General features: G+C 42.9%; 1 protein-coding gene across 1 annotated transcript in view; it reads left to right on the forward strand.

Moving 5' to 3' along the window:
* Window positions 1-19930, forward strand: part of CCDC6 (coiled-coil domain containing 6) — a 109047-nt gene that overhangs the window by 49384 nt on the left and 39733 nt on the right. Inside the window, exons 2-3 of the mRNA XM_045783597.2 lie at window positions 1918-2067; window positions 18750-18878. Coding sequence (XP_045639553.2) covers window positions 1918-2067; window positions 18750-18878 — 279 coding nt within the window. The remainder of the gene's footprint in view (window positions 1-1917; window positions 2068-18749; window positions 18879-19930) is intronic.

Genomic DNA, 19930 nt, shown 5'->3' on the forward strand with positions numbered 1-19930 from the left:
CAGATTGCAAGCTTGGATATATGTGTCAAGTGTGCCTCCATAAATACTTTGGATTCCTGCCGTTGCACTAGTATTGACACCTGGACGAATGTGAGTTTTTATTAAAGAGGAGTGGGGATTCATTTCAAGGGGGGAGGGGAAGTACCAGGCCTCAGCAGATTTTCTGGACCTCGGTGGAGAGCTCCACGCTAGGAAGGGCTAACAAAATACCAGGTGTGAGGGAGCCACCTGGAACCTACGGACCTCCCCCTGGGTGCTCTTGGCTGAAACGAAACATTTATTAGCTGAGATGCGAGTTCTTAGGTGCTCAATTCTGACCGATCCCGAGTGGTTTCTTCAAGAACTCGAGTGCTGGTCCTTCTGCCAAAGTTTCCGCTTTCTGTGTAGCTCTGTTTTTCAGTTGAAGTACTCCGTGTGGCTCTCTTTTGTAGAATTGCTTGACAGGCAGTTCGAGGAATGGTGTACTTCCTTTCGGCCACAGAGATGGAGAGCACAGTGGACAGGCTCCCCAGAAACGGTGGCTGTTAGGGTGTGGGCGCTGGGGAAGTGAGCGAATGTGTACAGAAATCTAAACCACCAGACTTGGGGGTGGTTGTCAGAGGGTTTACCATAAAAGGTGGTCATTATTTAGTGCTGGTGCCCTTTTGTCTCCTGCCCTCTAGCTTTCCTATTGTTGTAAGTGACAGGTGCTGGCGGCTTGGAATTGATGGAGCTCTTTCTGCCTCAATTTGGCTGATAAAACAGGAATGCATTATTGGGGATTAATGCATCAAAGTGATGTGGTTTAAAAAGTGCTTTGAGTAGAGTTGAGTTCGCTTGAAACAAGTTTCCTTTTTCTGAAAAGATTAATTTCCTTCAAGGATGGTTAGGTTTTTCTGTGTATTCTGTTAAAATATAGCAGGGGAGGGGGAGGTACTACAGAGGAATATTTTCATCTCCATTGAATTATCCTGACCCTCTTTTCTTCTGTTTTTAAAATTCAGTTATGCCTGTCCTTGCCCTCACCTCCAAAAAATTCCCAGTGGGAAATTAATAAAGTAAAAAACAAAACTCCTTTGATCCACCCTGACTTTTCATTGGTTGGATTCCTGCTACCTCAGTAATACTTTCTAGGCACTTGGTATATTTCCCTACAATTACTATTCATTGAGCATGTCCGTGTACATCTGCATTGCTTTTTTTTTAAAAGATTTTATTTATTTATTTATTTATTTGACAGAGATAGAGACAGCGGGGAGAGAGGGAACACAAGCAGGGGGAGTGGGAGAGGAGGAAGCAGGCTCATAGCGGAGGAGCCTGATGTGGGGCTCGATCCCATAACGCTGGGATCACGCCCTGAGACGAAGGCAGACGCTTAACCGCTGTGCCACCCAGGCGCCCCGTGCATTGCTTTTAAAATTGCATATCCTAACCCTTTCAGTAACATCCTAAAGAGCTGACATGATTTTAAAGTTAAGCAAGTTGAACTTTTCTGCTTCAGTAAAGCTTGTTGCCTAGAAATTTTAACGATACACCTTTGAGATGTAGTGATTTGCAGAGAGTTCTCACGAATTGATACACATACCCCAGAATAGGACCTGCCTGCCATCTGAGGAGCTCTCTCTAGTCTAGTGACTGACTTGGGATTGATTCTAAAAACTGTAAAACAGTCTTTATTAACGTCTTTGAAACATCACTTCAAGAAGCAGGGATGGCCCTTTGGGGGAAGAGCCAGATTTGCTTTTAGGGTTGCTGCTCAGACTCTGGTTTATGCGTCTTGGGGTGCATTGGTTCACAGTTAAAAATAGAAATGTCATTAAAGTGGGTGCCCTCTCTGCAAATAAGAACTATATTTTAATTAGTAAATTTTCTGTTTCTGTAACATATTTCTTTTTGTTGCTCTCTTTTAATTTCTTTTCTTTCTTTTTTTTTAAACAGCAAGCCAGGGCTGAGCAAGAGGAAGAATTCATCAGTAACACTTTATTCAAGAAAATCCAGGCTTTGCAGAAGGAGAAAGAAACCCTTGCTGTAAATTATGAGAAGGAAGAAGAGTTCCTCACTAATGAGCTCTCCAGAAAATTGATGCAGGTAAATTTATCTTTTCTCGCCTTACATCTTCCCTGCCTGTTTTCCTCTCTAGGAAGAAATGACTTTGATAGAGCACTTTGCTTGGACCATTTGCTGATGAGTTTGTAGCTAGAGTTCTTTGGAGATTAAAAATACCAGGCAAAGATGGCAGCGATGTAATACTCAAGACTCTGGCTCTGTGACTCACCTGCTTAGGTAAGGGAAGGAATTTTGTACTGCGAGCATTTCACCAAGTTGCTCATGAGCCTGAAGCCTTAGCACAGGAGTAATTGCTGTATGTAGTGTTTTGGAAATACGAGGATTAACACTAAATGTGGGACGACTTCTTCCTTTTACGTTGAATCTATAATGAAGACAAACACTTTTGCAGCAGAAGTGGGTCTTTTGCCCTAAAATATGAGGACATAAAGTGAAATGTCAATTTAGGGGGAAAATATAAGATATCTATGATCTGTCGTTAAAATTACATGCAATCAGGTGTGTTCAGATGGGTAAGATATTACTGAACAAATATCAGACAGCTGTTATAGCTTAACATTAATCACTGATAGTTTATAGAAGACACAACCAAAACATATAGGAAGGTTTGATTTTTTTCTAATTCAGAGACTCCTTTTTTCCCCCTCAAAGCTTACTAGTCAATTACAAAAGGAAAATTTGTTTTAGGGCAAATATTTTGTAGGTCACTTAATATGAACTTAAGTGGGATATTAAGTTGTCATTATATACCACAGCTTGTCCAAGCTCATGGACAGGTGTGGAATTATGCCAGGAGGACGAGTAATTCCACTTCGTCAGGTGACTAAGAGAGGTAGATGCACTCCCTCCTGTCTTCCTCCGTTCAGGGGCATCGCTAACCAGGCCATTCATTGATTTGGTTGAAGAATACGTTTTAGGGAGGTTATAATAAAAAGATACTTGAGGCTTTTAATAAAACTTCCTAAATCCTTTTCTTACCTTCCAACATAGACAGTCATGTAAGAGAAGGCCGGAAGCTCTGGGGTAGAAACTCTAGTGTTAAGACTGTACAGTGGTCCAGACAACTGGGGCCCGATCTTTCTTTCATTCTCATTTTTCTCCCTAATTACTGAATAAAGATACTGTTACTCTCTTGCATAAAATCTGATGTAGATGGTGGCTGTTAAAATGTGAAGAAGAGAGATAGCCAGGCATTATTGTCCAGCAGAGATTTATACAGAATTTCTGTGTGGAGACTCTTTATGGACTCATGTGCATTCTGAGGTAGAGGGAGAAAAGGGGAGGAGGACGTTAGTCTGACCTTTGGCGCTCTCCCTCAACAACATCCGACCATTTATTCTGCACATTGCTTCTAGAACTACAGGGACGCAATTATGGCTTGTTCTTCTGAGTTTAGTGTGTAATCAGGTGCCCTGATTTTTAACCCTGCAAGAACATTTTTTTGTTTTCAACTTAAATGGTTGTTAGTATTTAGAGTCTTTTACCAAATTATTTATGAAGCTGCCAGAACCTAGCGAGGTCATGCTCCTTTTCTCTCTGAAGACTCGTCTTCATTGTGAGTGGTTCTGTGGTGTGCAGTTTGTCATCATAACCCACCTTTTCCCCAAATACATTGATGTCCCTTAAAATAAGACGCTAAATAAGAGAAATTAAGAGCCATGTGCAGCAGAAAAGGAAGTTCCTTATAATAATACACTTGGCATAAGAAGGTTTGAACTTTAAGTTCTGAACATTTTATAAATAAAGCTATAACCTGGAGAAATGTAGTGATTTTTTTTCATAATTCTTATATCTAAAAAAAAGTTATTAGTTTTACTTGGTCAGGAGAAACCATTTTTTCATATATTAAAAACTGAGGGGCGTGATGGATCTTTCTCAAGAGATTGAAGAAGGTACGAACTGAACAATGCAATAAATTGTTTCTGCAATTTGTTTTTGCACATTGTTTTTGCTGTGTAACATGTAGCAATAGTCTCCATGTGGCCAAGTCTTAGGTTTGCCCTCTGTCAAAACAAAGGATATCATATGAAGGTATGATAGTGTTGTTGGGGAAACTCCTGGTGAGACTGTAGCTTGTTTGGGGTCTCACTTGCAGAATCTGGACGAATGAATGATCAGCATGTCTCTGAGACAATCTCTCATGAATCCCAGCGTGGTTCTTAGGCTGTATATATTTTTTTGTATACACACACGCACACACACACACACACACACACACACACACGCATGCATACATTGTAGCTAAATATACATAACATAAAATTTACCATTTCGGCCATTTTTGAGTGTATAATTCAGTGGCATTAAGTACTCTGTTGTGCAGCCATCACCACTATCCATCCCCAGAACTTCTTGAAAACCAAACTCCGTACCCATTAAACAGTGACTCATCATTCCCGTCTCCCGGTTCTTAGGCTCTTGAAAGGAGGCGGATGTCAGGGAGTTTGAGGTTGAGGTTTCTGGCAAGTTCTAGAGCTATGTGTGTTCTGTGGTGTGGTAGGTGATCCCTCACTTGAGACATAGGTATCACAGCATACCATTTTGTGGTGAATACCCCCAAAGCCCTCCTCTGGTTTTGGCCGGTTGGAGAGAGCTAAGACAGCTGCCGGGAAGAAGGCCACCACCCTGTGGTGCCAACCCCCCAGGCTTGCCTCAGGGACTTCAGCCAGTCCTTTGTGGAAGGCTCACATTTTCTGCCACCCAGTGTGGAAGAGCTGATCTCCATCTGGAGGCTTTTAGAGTAATTGGTACCAATAGACTTTTCTAATTGTGTAATTACTTTAATATGGCTCTCTAGGATGATGCTTCTAGATAGGCCTTTTTTTGAAAAGCCTGCAAGAGAAACCGCATGCAGGTGTCCCTGATCGACAAATGGGTGAATCGACCTATTCACCAGGAAAGTGTTTGGTTCGCGTTTTTCACCCAAAGGTCACTGAGAGGCTATTTGTAGAACAATTTTGGTTTTGTCACCATGCTTTGACTGTTGTCTCTGATAGTGATTGGACAATGCTTTTATGTGCATTTCAAAGGAATTCTTTGGGTCTGAGGACAAATTGAGATTCTTGCTGTGGAGGAGATCCGTCCTTTCCCATCTGCCATGGTGGAACGGGTATTTAATACCTTTAAAAACAGAAGTTTATTTAAGCGTGGATGAGTGGAAATCCTTTTGTCCTGGAAGATCAAGGTTGGGAAGGTAGCTCAAATATTTTCAGATATGTTAATATCACTGAAACAAACAACACACAAAAAAGCATGCTTTCTCTCCTGCTTTTGTATATATCCACTAGGTAGCCAGAAAATTATACTTTCATTTTATGAAAACTTGTCTGAAAAATCTGCATCCTTTTGAGCCATGGGATTGATTATCTGATTGAGAACCTCCCTAAAAAGAACCTTCTAGTACTTTTGTAAGTCCAGCAGAAGCCTGCATCAGAACTAAATTCTGGAATGCCTTAAAGACAAGTTGTATTTAACTGTAAATTATAATTAAAATTTACAATAAATGTTTTGTAAGCAACCTCTTCATCAGTTTCTGATATATAACATGTATGTTAGGAAATATGTCTAAAAGACTATTTTCCAAAACGTTAGCTGTAGTTATACTTGGGTGCCGAGCTTATGGGTTATGTTAATTTTCTTATATCCCTTTCCATCTCCTTTTGTAAGAGCAACATGCATTGCTTTTGTAATTAGAAAATGTCTTATTTCCTGAAAAGGAAATTTAAAAATTCTTATGCCTGTTTTGTCCTCACCTTTTGAAACCTTCTGTGTCACTGGCTTTGAGAGCATGGAGTTCTATCATAGTTGTGTCTGTTTGTCACAGAGCTCAGTACATTGATGCCCAGTGCAGACTTGGGCACATCTGCAGGTGATAGAAGATTCTGGAATGCTCAGACCATTAAGAACTAGTATTTTCAGAATGCTATAATGACTAGTTTAACTGTTTTGTCAGTCTTGATATGATGTATTCCACTGGTCCTCAGTCTTAAAACTTTTTTTTTTCTTTTAAATAATGCCTAACTCCTCTGTTAACTACCAGTCACCAATGCCAATTGGAAGGCCTGACATTGCTGAGATTGATAGTGGTTTTAGCAGCCGTGGATTTTTTTCACTTGGCTTTTATGTAAGCCTGATGCATCAGGTTTACTTCCTGCTCTTTGGGAAGTCCTGTTCTTGGTCTGCAATCTTCTCTCAGCCAGTACTGCTGCCAAGAGTTAATGAATACTTCTTCTTTTTTTAAAACCCTGGAACAGGACCGACATAAGAAGGGTACTGGGTATTACATATATCTCTGAATCTTTTCTATCTAATCCAACTTTTAAATCTTAGACCTTAAAATAACAAATAGGTTAATAGTTTTGTACTTTTGATTCACATTTGAAATTGGATCTGGTCCTCGGAAAATAATGCCACTATAGCTGTAATAGAAATGATTGTGTCCTTATGGGAGGGCACATTCTTATTGATGATTCAGTTACTTAAGAATAAAAGTCTTCTGGATGTCTTGTTTATCGGCATGGCTTTATTGTTATGGACTTGGTCCCTGGGGTTAGAATGCCTTCTGGAGTGCACATAGTTGATGTTTCCTCGCATCCGTGGAGAGGTGATGGACAGAGAGGAGAGGAAGGAAGGTGAGGGCAGAGGCCGCTGTGGAAGCTGCCACTGCCAAACAACGTACAGCCACGCAGTGCAGGGGGACATCGTGCAGCAGCGTTCCTCTTCCACCTCTGTTTGCACGGAATAAAACTGAGAGGTAGAATTTGAGTGAGTCCCGGAATCTGCCTATTCACATAGACAAAGGCGCACCGTTTCATTCCCCTTCTCCTCCTCCTCCCCTCAGTTCTGGAGAAGTAGTTTGTCCTTCCAGCACCGTCTTCGTGGATGCGGCTTTCTGGAGTGGATGCTCCCAGCCCCAGAAGGGCTGTGTGTCTGGGTGGCGGGCATGCCCACAGGCACAAGAAGTGAGCACAGAGTGTGGGCCTGGGCACAGAACCTGAGGCTGCCTTTGACCCCAAGTTTGCCAGGTCACTAGGAGAGCAGTGCAGTGGTTTTGTTTGTGCAAGGCAGCAAAATCACATGTCAGGGCAATAAATATGTATGAAACTCTCTAGTTAATTTTAAAGGCACCTAGGCTAGGATGCCATTGCATCCATTCAGATGAAAACTGTTTCTGCCCTCCCCATGGCAGAGGAGAAGAGACCTTGAAATATGAAATATGTTCTTCGTTAAGGTGGCCAGAGCTGTTGGGCCCTCTTGGCTTTTTTCAGGGCTGTTAATGCTGGTCTGAAAAATATGCTATTACCTATGGCTTACAGAGCAGTTGGGTCACAGGGTTGTTTGTGTGTGTCTGTTGTTCCTACAATTTGCCTGAACTTAGCTTTGTTCTTTGTTTCTTTTCATGGAGCAAGGGGCTTATACATTGTGTTCCCGGTACATCTGCAAAGGGCTCCCGGGATGTTTTTAATGCATTTTAAATGATGCAGCCTCCAGAGGCCAAATTATGAGCCAGAATTTTCCTGTTTAGTAGCCTGCCAAAAATCTCTGTCCAACACAATTTGCATTATGATTAGAGAACACAATCAACTTGATGCAGTTGTTTAAAAAATCCTGGTGTTTCTTTGCAAGTGTGCGTATGTGTGTTGACATTAGGGCTAGATTGAATGTACCAGTATGGACTCCCAAAAATGTAGGGGCAAGAGTAAAGGCTTTCAAGCTTCCCGTGCTGACTTCCTGGAAAAATGTGGGAAAACCCAGGTACAGGGAAAATAAAAGTAGATGGAAAATGAAACTAAAAATAATTAGATGAAGCTGGAGTAGAGCTTGCTTTATTCACCAGGGTAGGAGTAAGCATTGTTATTTCTAGTTGAGAAGATGAATGCTAGTAAAGGACTGTTGGCTCCGCTGTAGATAGCCTTTAGCCATCCCTGGAAACACTTTGAATGATTTTAAAACTTTGCAGTTACAAATGTTGCCATGTTTTGCATTTCTTGGGTAGGTTCTCTTTCCATTTCAAAACTGTTTACAGTCCACCCAGTCAGTAATTCCCTTAAAATACAGAGCTATATCCTGCTGTTAACTACCTTTACTTTCCTTTTTTCATCTTTATTCATAAAGGTGTGGCCTTTTCTTTTAATTCACAGTAACATCTCAAGTTAGAATGAGTTATTTCTTTGGGCTGAACAGTCTCTAGTCCTCAGAAGAAGGAAGTGCTAGTTTTTACAAAATGGATTTTCAGTGCAGTAGGCCAACTCGGGGGCCGAAAGGATTTCTTTATCTTATTTGTGGAGCATCTTTTTTTTTTTTTTTTAATATTTTTTTATTATGTTATGTTAGTCACCATACAGTACATCCCTAGTTTTTGATGTAATGTTCCATGATTCATTGTTTGCGTATAACACCCAGTGCCCCATGCAATACGTGCCCTCCTTAATACCCATCACCAGCCTATCCCAAGCCCTCACCCCCCTCCCCTCCGAAGCCCTCAGTTTGTTTCCCAGAGTCCTCAGTCTCTCATGCTTCATTCCCCCTTCTGTTTACCCCCCTTCATTCTTCCCTTCCTTCTCCTACCGATCTCCCTGCTATTTCTTATGTTCCATGAATGAGTGAAACCATATGATAATTGTCTTTCTCTGCTTGACTTATTTCACTTAGCATAATCTGTGGAGCGTCTTTTAAAAATTTTCCTCCTAACCAGATTTCTCTAAAGGCATTAATGCTTGAAGCACCATGATGCTCTGGGGGGTACAGGAAACTCACACACAGCCCGTTAAGAGTTGATAAAAACAAACCAGTTGGGTGGATGGGAAGCCCGATGTTGTACTGGAGCCATGTGCTTCGAAGTGAGGGCTTGTCCTTGGTGTCGAGGATGCTGACAAGAAAGTAACATTTAAAAAATAATTTTCTGGAAAGACCTAGCTATTCCTTTGCAAAAGTTACACGTGCCTTCCCCGTTAGAGAACGACAGATGAGGTAATCCAGGCAAACCTCACCGAGGATAAATAAAAAGGTAGACAGAATGCTCGTACATTTTTTAAAAAAGCATGAAGAACTAACAAGATGGGGAGGGCCTACAGGCCTGTGCCCTGGGGAAGGTGGGAATTGAGGAGACTGCAGCTCCCAAGGGCTGCTTTTGTGCTGAGAGCATTTGCTTTTCGTTGTGGAACTGCTGAGAACCTGAGCTGTGCTTTGGTAACTGTGTGGAGCTGAGGTTACAGAAGTCGGAGCTCAGGGCTGCCAAAGATGGGGACCGTGAAAAAGGACCCTCACTTGAAGCTGGAATCACAAAGCGCTACATCCTCAGGATAAAAACAAACCAGTTCTGCAGCATTTGATCATGAAGAGATCGAGAGGCTTTTGTTTTGGATGAAGGTAGACCCAGGCTTCTGGTGCCTGGCAGAAGAAGGAATTTTCTGGAAGAACATACCATCCTCCTAGGCCACAAGTATCGCCTAAAATACAAGTACAAATACATAGCCCAGCACACAAGGAGAACCAGGCACATGGGGATAGGAGATTTCATGGATGTAAACAAGTAGAAACGAAAGAACAGAGTGGACTTCACAGATACTTTAGATATTGGACTTATCAGACATAGACGCCAAAGCAACCATGCTTACTGCATTCAAAGAAATAAAAAAACAAGCTTGAAATCTTTGATAGAGAACAGGAAACACATCACAACTTTTCTTGCAGACATTCAAAAGGAGAGTGAATAACTCATGAATAATTGTATATGGCAATCCATTTGGAATTTTAGATGAAATGGATAAATTCTTAGGAAAACATAACTGTCTACAACTGGATGAGGAGGAACTAGAAGACATGAGCTTTCTAATCATTGGAGAAATTGAATCTGAGAAACAGCCCTTCCTAGTGAAAGAATTGCAGGCTCAAATAGTTTCGCTGCGGGTTGTACCAGACGTTCAAGGATGAAACGCCGGTGATCCATGAACAACACGGGTTGGAGTGCCAACTTCTCCTCCCCATCCCCTACCCCATCCCCCAATCAGAATCTGTGTCTCACTTCTGGATCCTCTGAAACTTGACACTAATAGCCTGCTGTTGACTGGAGGCTTTTATGTGACCAATCACATAAACAGTCAATTAACACATTCGTATTATATACCATATTACAGTAAAGTAAGCTAGAGAAAAGAAGATGCTTATTGAGAAAATACATTTACAGTACTGTATTGTATTTATTGGGGGGGAAAAAACCCTGCCTAGAAGTGGATTTCTGAGGGAAGAGCACTGAAGCCAGAGAGGACAGGAAAGTGCCAAGGCCTGCAGTGGGATCATGCTTGCTATGTGGGGGGCCCAGCAGAGAGGCCAGTGTGGTTGGAATGGAGTGTTGGAGGGAGAGGAGTAAGAGATGAGATCGGGGAGGTAATTGGTCTGGGGGTTTGGTGGCCAGCTTGCAGGTCACATAGAGCCTTCGAGCCACAGTCAGGAGCTTGGCTTTTACTCTGAGATGGGAGCCATGGAGGGCAGGAAAGGGGCTTGAACAAAGTAGTGAAATGATCTGGCTTTGATTGCTGTGTCAAGAGAGATTATGGAGTGGAGGCCAAGGAGGGAGCTAGGTGGTCTGTTAGAAGACTATTCCATAATCCACACCAAGAGATGGGGTGGGTCGTTCTAGGAAGTAGTAGTGAAGATGGGCACCATTGGATTCTGGGTGCGTTTTGAAGGAATATTCTATCAGGATTTAAGGATGGAGGGATGCCTGGGTGGCTCAGTCAGTTAGACGTCTGCCTTTGGCTCAGGTCATTATCCCAGGGTCCTGGGACTGAGCCCTGCATCAGGCTCCCTGCTCAGCAGAGAGTCTGCTTCTCCCTCTGCCTGCTGCTCCCCCTGCTTGTGCACACGCATGCTCTGTCTCTCTGACAAATAAATAAATAAAACCTTAAAAAAAGATTTAAGGATGGATTAGAAGTGGGTGTGATTAAAAGATAGGATCAAGGAAGACTTTGAGATTTTTGGCTTCAATGACTGGAAGAATAGTTACCATCTTGTAAGATGAGAAAGGTAATAAGTTGAGTAGACTTGGAGTGAGAAGTTCAGAAGTTCAGTTGAGATGTCTTAGTCACCCCCCATGGAGATTACAGATAGGCCACAAGATGGAGATTCTCCCAACAGAGACATTTGGGAATGTTGTCATTAATTAATGCTTAGAGAAGAACAAAAATGTATCATTGGCAAGCATGTAAAGAGAATGCAAGGACAAGCCATGGGTGGGAAGAGATATTTGCAACCTTATATAATCAACACAAAACTACAAATTAGTAAGAAACATGGCGAGTCCCAAAGAAAAATGGGTAGAGACTTGAACAGACTGTTCACATAAGCAGGTAGCCAAATGAGCAGTAAACAAATGAACAAGTACACATTAGTAATCAAGAAAGGCAGAATAAGCCACGAGGTATTACTAGAGAAGTCAGAAGATGGACATGGTTGCAAACTGCTTTTAGAACGATTTGGCATTACCTAATGATACAGGAAATATCCCTGGTCCGTGACTCCACGCTTCTACTCCTGGGTACGTTCCGCAGGGTGTGCACATGTGCACCAGATGTCTAGGAGAATGTTCTTTGTGGCATTGTTCATCAGAGGAGAAAACCAGAAATGACCCAAATACCTTCTGTCCATAGAGTGGATAAATTGTGATGTGCTCATCAACAGGATATTCTAAGGCAATAAAAATACTGTTAGACTCAGTAACGTGGGTGAATGAAATCACAAGCTTATTTAGCAGAAGCTAGACAAAAGAAGAATGCAAAACCGAGCAAAACTAATGTTTAGAAATACCTAGGCAATAAAATTGTTCTTAAAGAAAATGCAAGGCATTCTTACCATAAGAATCAGGAGGGTGATGACCTCTGAGGGACGGAGGGCAGTGATCTGGAAGGGAGCTGGCAATGTTCTGTTTCTTTTTTTCTTTTTTCTTTTTTTTTTTTTTTTAAAGATTTTATTTATTTGACAGACAGCCAGCGAGAGAGGGAACATAAGCAGGGGGAGTGGGAGAGGAAGAAGCAGGCTCCCAGCGGAGTAGGGAGCCCGATGCGGGGCTCGATCCCACGACCCTGGGATCACGCCCTGAGCCGAAGGCAGATGCTTAACGACTGAGCCACCCAGGCGCTCCGGCAATGTTCTGTTTCTTGATTTTGGTGCTGGTCACCTGAGCATACCATGTGTGTGATAATGGCACCCTTGATACTTACCTGGTTGTTTCGTTCATCCTGAGGCTTCATGGAGGGGAAACGGGCTAAAGGAAGTGAGACTTTTATCATCTCTCCAGTCAGTATTTGCACAGACAGGGTGTTTTCTGCATGGTCTGGAGTGGGATTCAGTATGTGCTGGTCCCTGCTGCTCGTGGAGCTTGCAGTCCTATAAGGGTGATCGAAGATGGAAAGCGGTGCTGGAGGGCAGCTGCACACATCCGGGGAAAGGACAAAGGCCGTGAAGGCAGAGACCTTGGTTGGTTTTAACCCTAGATTGACCCCTCATCAGCTGTGCGACTTTGGGCAGGTACTTGATCTCTCTAAGCTGTGGTCTTATCCATTGTAAAATGCAGATGATAGTATCCGCCATTATGGCGGTAAAATGCTTGTTGCATGGTAACTAGAGCCTTGGAGTGTTCGCTGTTTTGGGAAGTAACTAACAGAATAGGAAACACACCATGACGAGACCTTAAAATGCACAGGAAGTACAGTGTGCTCCTCACAGCTTGAAGAAGGGGAGGAGGGCATGTGGGAAGGCGCTGTGGAAAATGTTTTCTGAGCTGTCCCCCACTTTCAGTAGGCTGGAGGGAGGGATTGAGGCAGGGGACCAGAGGGTGCAGCGTGATCAGGGTTGTGGGGGCCCAGGTATGCAGCTGCTTGTGTTATGGTGGCCCCACGTGACTAGCAGAGCTCGCAGTCTGTAAGCCCCTGGACCAGAGTGGTCCCCAGAAGTGTTTGCCCAGCATGATGGATTTCAGTTTTTTAAATTTGTGTTTTAGGAAAAGAGTGTTGAACTTTGCCTTTAACCACAGTTACAACCACTCCCTGTGCTGAGGCCCATCCCTTCTTTGCTAGATGTCTGGACCCTGAAGGCATTTAGGTTTGCAAACCTTAGGCAGAGTGTGAAATAGCATGAGGAAAGCATGGGAAACTTGCAGAGGGATTGGATCGTGGAAGGACTTGAATGTCACGCATTGACACGTTACACCTTGCAGGCAGTAGGGAGCCAGTGAAGGGTTTTGAGTGGAGTATTGAAGTCTTAGGCTTTGTCTGCCGGGATGACCTACACTGGATCTGGGGAGATCCATTAGGAGGCTTTGGCAGTGGCCCAGTGAAGAAGAATGAAAGGCTTGAACTAGATGGGGGCCATGAGCACAGGAAGAAGAGGGTGGTTTGACAGCTGTTATGGAGGCTGACTTGCTGCCAATTGGTAACTGATGAGATGTGAGGTGTTGATTGAGAATACTGGTACCAGTAACAGAAGGGGTTTGGAGGTGGGAATAAGTGTGGGCCCAAGAGGCATTTAGTGGTGATATAATGGATTTGAAGTGGGAGGCCGACTTTCTGCTCAGGCTGCTCAGTAGAGCAGTTGAAAAGTTGGTTCATAAAAGACTCAATGTTGTGAGATAGTTTTGAACTTTTTTTGCAAAGCTTATATGAATAACGTGATAATTCTTTTTGACAACCCAATGACTTAATGTAGTTACTGTCCTATGGGAGGGTCTCTGCTTGGTCCAGGTGCAGGTAGTTCTAGTGCTTGGTGGTTGTCAGTAAACCAAGGCTGTCGGTTGCAGGACTGAGTGGTAAATACACAGAAATATTAGCGTGGACTAGTGAGAACCGAGGTGGGAACATCTCGGGCTTATTCCGAAGTTGCATGAAAAGCTGGGTCCTGGCTGGTGGCTGAAAGGCTTGCCTCACTTGGCACTGGCTGGATCGACAACAAACCCAGACTTGCACACACACGTCGCCCAGGCTGGAATTTGGCAAACCTGCCGCACGCTGGGTGGGAGGCCGGGCTCAGCAGCCAGCCTACGTGCGCACCTGTGGTGGTTCTCGCAGGTGAACGGTTTTCAGTGTCTCCACCTGCTAGAGAGAGTGATTCAGTGACGAGTTCTTGAATCTCTTATGTAAGAGGCTTGGTTCACAGAAGTGACTCCAGAAAGCCTTTGTAAATTATAAAAAAGATGGCAATTACAAGTGATTGAATGATGCTTAAGCCTAGCCTGTTTTAGATCAAAATAATGTTATGCTTGTATTTTGTCTTGGGCTGGAAGTTTACTTTTGGGCTCAGTATATAATGAGTGGATACAGTAACAAAATACTCAAGTTTTAGTACTTAGAATTGTATAGGTTTACAGTGTGTGTCTTTGCTTATGGCTTTCTCAGTTATGTTGATTTTTTTTTTTTAATGCTGAATCCTAAGGAGCAAACCTTTATTCATATAACCCTGATTTCATCAAAAATGTGCTACCGGTGGATCATCTGTTATATAACATAATTTTCACTCTACAGGGGCTTCTTGGTTAATGTTAATAATATATAGCACAGGTAGGAGTTATAAAGCTCTATGTTTCATAATCTTTGTGATCGACTTTGTAAAGTGTATTTATAGAAAATTCTGATTAAAAAATTTTAATCTACCTAAGCATTTTGCTTTAGATATATTTAAGGTGAACACATGAGTTTATTTCGAACACATTAATAGAATGTGCTTGACTATTTACTTTTTGGTTTGAATGTTTTTTTTTTGTTGTTGTAGTTCAGGATCACAGACCTTCCTGGAAGATTTAAAATTGCTCATATAGGGGGCCTGGGTGGGTCAGTCGGTTAAGCATCGGTCTTTGGCTCAGGTCATGATCCCAGATTCCTGGGATTGAGCCCTGCGTCAGGCTCCCTGCTCAGCGGGGATCCTGCTTCTCCCTCTCCCTCTGCTGCTCTGCCTGCTTGTGCTCTCTCTCTCTCTCTCTGGCAAATAAATAAAATCTTTTAAAAAAATAAAATTGCTCATAAAGTGTTAAGACCTTTGATTAGAAATTTAAAATCCTGGGGGCGCCTGGGTGGCACAGCGGTTAAGCATCTGCCTTCGGCTCAGGGCGTGATCCCGGCGTTATGGGATCGGGCCCCACGTCAGGCTCCTCCGCTATGAGCCTGCTTCTTCCTCTCCCACTCCCCCTGCTTGTGTTCCCTCTCTCGCTGGCTGTCTCTATCTCTGTCAAATAAATAAATAAAATCTTTAAAAAAAAAAAAAAGAAATTTAAAATCCTGCCTTGAATTTTGTGCCCACTTTGAAGATGCCACTGAAACTGGAGTTTGTTTCTTTCTTTTTTCTTTTTTTTTTTTTTTAAGATTTTATCTCTTTATTTGTCAGAGACAGAGAGAGAGCACAAGCAGGGGAGCGGCAAACTGAGGGAAGAAGCAGGCTCCCTCCAAGGAGCCCCATGCGGGGCTCAATCCCAGGACCCTGGGATCATGACCTGAGCCAAAGGCAGACGCTTAACCGTCTGAGCCACCTAGGCGCCCCTGGAGTTTATTTCTGATAGCTGCTCTTGTGTCCGCCTAAGCCAGGCTCCCTTTAGGGTTTTTGTTTGTGGTGTCATGAGCTATGGCTTTAACACAGGCGGGTGGATTCAGGATGTCGGGTCAAGCCCCATTGGGGCTGAATGGCTTGAATTTACGTGGTATCTGTTTAAAACAGTTTCTGAATTTTCCTCCGGTAAGCTCTGTGGTTGTTAGTTTCTCAAGATCCCTTCCTTGCTCTGCCACCGCCCTCTTGCTCACCTTAATTCTCTCATGATTTGAAGCGGGGGGGGGGGGGGGGCGGTCTGTATTTCTCTCTGTTTCTCTTTGTATTGGTGGTTTCTTTGTTGCAAGGAAGAACACTGTTTTCTGCTTTAGTGTTCTGTTCAGAAACTCCATGCTCTGCTCCGAAATTGCCCGTCACCTGAGAGATGGCAGAACAAAGCAGGCATGTTTGTTCCAGCTCTTTTGGGGATGATGAACATTGTGAATCTTTGGCAAACAGATCTCAGGATGCCTTGATCTTTTCCAAATGGGTTAGTGTAACCCAGGGACCTTACTTGAGTTATGGTAACAACAGCTTTACCATCAAATTCTCCTTAGGGTATAGCTCTTGAGAGGAAAAAGCCTCTTAAAATTGAGAGCTTTTATGGCTTTTGTTACTCGTTTAATATGTATTCTTAAAGGAGATACCTAATTAGATATTGCAATATAGACCATCTGTCTAAATAGGAATATTTTTCTGTAAGCCAATGACAGCCTTACCTTTTCTCAGATTAACATCCTGTGACAAATGTGGCTTCGGGGGCCAGACATTTTTCAATGTTAGATCGCATCCTTTATTGTTTTAATTTACCTCAGGGAAGAAGAATAATGCTTAAAAAAAAAAAAAAAAGGCAGGGGTGTTCTTTCAAATCAACATGGCAGCAATTGAAAACATATTGGAGGAAAACAACTAATATAAAAAAAGACTTTGCAAAGGGTTTAAAGGTTTTAAGACTGAAGTTCATTTTTCTAAGACCAATAGATATCATTTAAGCTTAGTGTCCATGAACTGTTTTAGGGCAAGTGTAATATCTCCACTAGAGATGTCACCTGTGTCTAAGGTAGGACCTACACGTAGAAGACACACAGGTAATGTTTATAGAATCAACATGTTAGGTGGAGATGCGCACGCTTTGCTGTTTTCTCCTCATAAGTTATATTTGTCCCATCGGGGTCTTTTGTGTCGAAAGTGCCGGGAGCTCTTCTTGTTCTCTGTCCATTTCTCTTATTTGTTTTCATTACTGCTTGATCTTGCAGAACCTGAGTTTTAAAGAGCGAGCTAAAAATAGACTTGTCACTGTAAGCACCTCCTCGTATCTGCTTTTTTTCCGGGTCCCTGCAAGGTCGACCAGCTTTTCTTGGAGTTGCACATCCAATGCAGTCGGACGAAAACCGGCATCTGTTTAGTCAACGTTTCCAGTGGTAGAAAACTATGTCAAATTTTAAACTTTTTTTTTTTTTTTTTTTTAAAACCAAGCACACGCTTGCTTACAGAGCAGTGGCAGTTGTGTCCAGTGTGGAGAGGGTTCAGTGCAGCCGTGTGGCAGTGGCTCAGGCCGGCTCATCCTGCCATCTGCGGGGCTTACACAGAGACATCGCGTCCTCCAGGCGAGCACGTGTGGCTTACTGGTTTCTGTGTTTGATCGTGTGACTTTTTAAATGCCAAGAAGGCACTGGACACTGGAGGAGTCTGAAGTCGATTCCTCTTAGGTTTGTTCAGGATCCAGTGAGAGAATGCTGGCTTGGGGTTCGGAGCAGGATGTGGGTCCCAGACTCTGCCACCTTCCAGCTGAATTATCTTGGTCACCTCTTTTGTCACCTATAAAATGGGGGTGACCATGCCTGCCTAATGCATCTGAGAACCTTGTACACAGTGCTGCCTGAAGAAATGGTTTTGAAGGTAAAATTAGGGAGCAGTGTCCTCTTAGATCCATACGTAAAACTGTGTGTGTTTCATTGTTTTTAATGGCTTTTTTTTTTTTAAAGATTTTATTTATTTATTCGACAGAGAGAGAGACAGCCAGTGAGAGAGGGAACACAAGCAGGGGGAGTGGGAGAGGAAGAAGCAGGCTCATAGAGGAAGAGCCTGATGTGGGACTCGATCCCAGAACTCCGGGATCACGCCCTGAGCCGAAGGCAGACGCTTAACCGCTGTGCCACCCAGGCGCCCCGTGCCTCCCAGGCGCCCCTTTAATGGCTTTTACTTACTCTCCCCTTGATTTTGAAAATATTGGACCCTGTTGCCATCATTCTATCCAATCCCCCCTGTGGATCAACACAACCTCCCAGTTGAGAAGGTTAGAAATGATGAATAGTTCTTAATGAGAACCCCGGCGCTCATATGTCTGATGGATTTCCTTTATTCCCGTTTGGTTTTGATGGTTGGAGTACATTTTTAAAAAACTTTTCAATGACACCATAACTTTATCTTTTAATTGCATAAATAAGGGGCCTCCCCCCTTGTTTTTTAGGAAAGATGTAGGAGGTGTGATGTATGTTCTCACTGTAGAAAGATAATTAATTGTACTGATTTTTGCCAAAGGATGCTTATTAGTATATTGGGAAATAGCTTTCAGAATAATTTACTAAGAATGCTGTGTGACTGTGACATCTTTACACACATATACATCTGATTAAACTAATTCATTTAATAAAAACTGACTGTAAAATTTCTATTTTTAATTTTTATCATGGTATAAAATTTGGAAAGTACCTAAGGGTGTGTGTGTGTGTATGTGTGTGTGTGTGTGTGTGTGTGTGTGTGTGTGTGTGTATGTATTGAAAAGCAACTTCCTTCCTTCATTCCTTAGCCTCCCAATTCCTCCCTGCAGAGGCAATCACTTACATGTTTTAAAAACAGGAATCTGGGCTTCTGCATGGCCTGATGGCCAAGTGTCTCTGCCTTGTCATTTTCAGCCTCTTGGCTCAGGCCAGGTGCCTCGGTACGGGCGCTATAACTTTGGTTGTAAGTTAGAGGACCCCGGGTGCAGGTTCCTCATGGATGTACACCTGGGTATCGGCAGACGAGGCTCGTAACTTCTGTGATGATACCTCTTACGCGGTGTAACCAGCTTTTGGAGCCCGTGTTTCTCTGGCTTTGAATGTCTTGATTTTCACGTCTGTGTTTTTCCCATTTTCCAGTTGCAGCATGAGAAAGCTGAACTGGAACAGCATCTCGAACAGGAGCAGGAATTCCAGGTCAACAAACTGATGAAGAAAATTAAAAAACTGGAGAATGATACCATTTCTAAGCAGCTTACATTAGAACAGGTAAGAATCTATAGTTCTCTCCGTATACTTTTTTCTCCTTATCAACGTGTTCTTTCAGGTCTTCAGATACCCTGAGGAATGTAAGTGAAAAATATTTTTCAGCTGTTTCTTCCCACAGTGGAGACTTCATTTCTGAAGTCAGCATTGGCAGAGCTGCTTAGCACCTGCTCGCGCTCGCTCGCTCTCTCTCTCACACACTTTCTCTTTCTTTAACCGCAATTAATAAAGTTTCTGGAGAGATGTTGTGATGTACTGATTTATAGGCAGGAAATGTTAGGTTCCTTTTACCGAGGGGAAAACAATGTGTTTTTAACCACAGGATAGTTTCTGTGAAGGTTCCTGAGACGGCGTTGCTGTGGAACTAAAATTTTTCTTTCAGGCGTTCTTCAGAACAAACGGTTCGCATTTTTCTTCTTTGAATTATTAGCAATATTATTAGCAATTATTAGCTGTATTATTTGAACCCTATCTTTTCCCAGCTCGATTTGTTGATACAGATATGGAGTCGTAGACTTGGTTGTTTATCCTGGTTCAGCCACTAGCTAGTTGTATGACCTTGCATTGACTTCATTCACTTCTCTGGGCCCAAGTTTTCCATTTGTAAACAGAGAAGGACAAGCTAAAATCAGGCACGGCAACCTTAAGGAAGTACAAAAGGTGGAAAATATTAGTGTACAGTCCCTTTGTCCATTGCCCTTGGCAAACGTTGGTATTTGAGCCCGGGCCTTGCCTGAGGAGTCCAGACGGGTCTGTACGCTCTTCGACAATCGACACACAGAGCTAAGAGCAGCCACCATCAGCCCACCCAAGTCAGTATGTCGGACGGAAGTACTTGCTATCCCTAGCCTAGGTGCTCCCCGATGCTGTTCCCCCAAGCTAGTGTCCTGAGATTTTACTTTCCCTTAGATAAATTATGAGAAGCTGACCGTAGTGTCCTGCGATCTAGTTTCCATGTAAAATTCAGTGTATTGATGAAGCTCTTTGTAATTTCAACCCTGATTGCCAATTCGATGGTTTGGCTAAGCCGTTCATGCAAAGTTGTCTGATTTATC

Source organism: Ursus americanus, chromosome 6, assembly GCF_024610735.1.
Source record: "Ursus americanus isolate L20-20 chromosome 6, mUrsAme1.1.p, whole genome shotgun sequence".
Taxonomy (NCBI): domain Eukaryota; kingdom Metazoa; phylum Chordata; class Mammalia; order Carnivora; family Ursidae; genus Ursus; species Ursus americanus.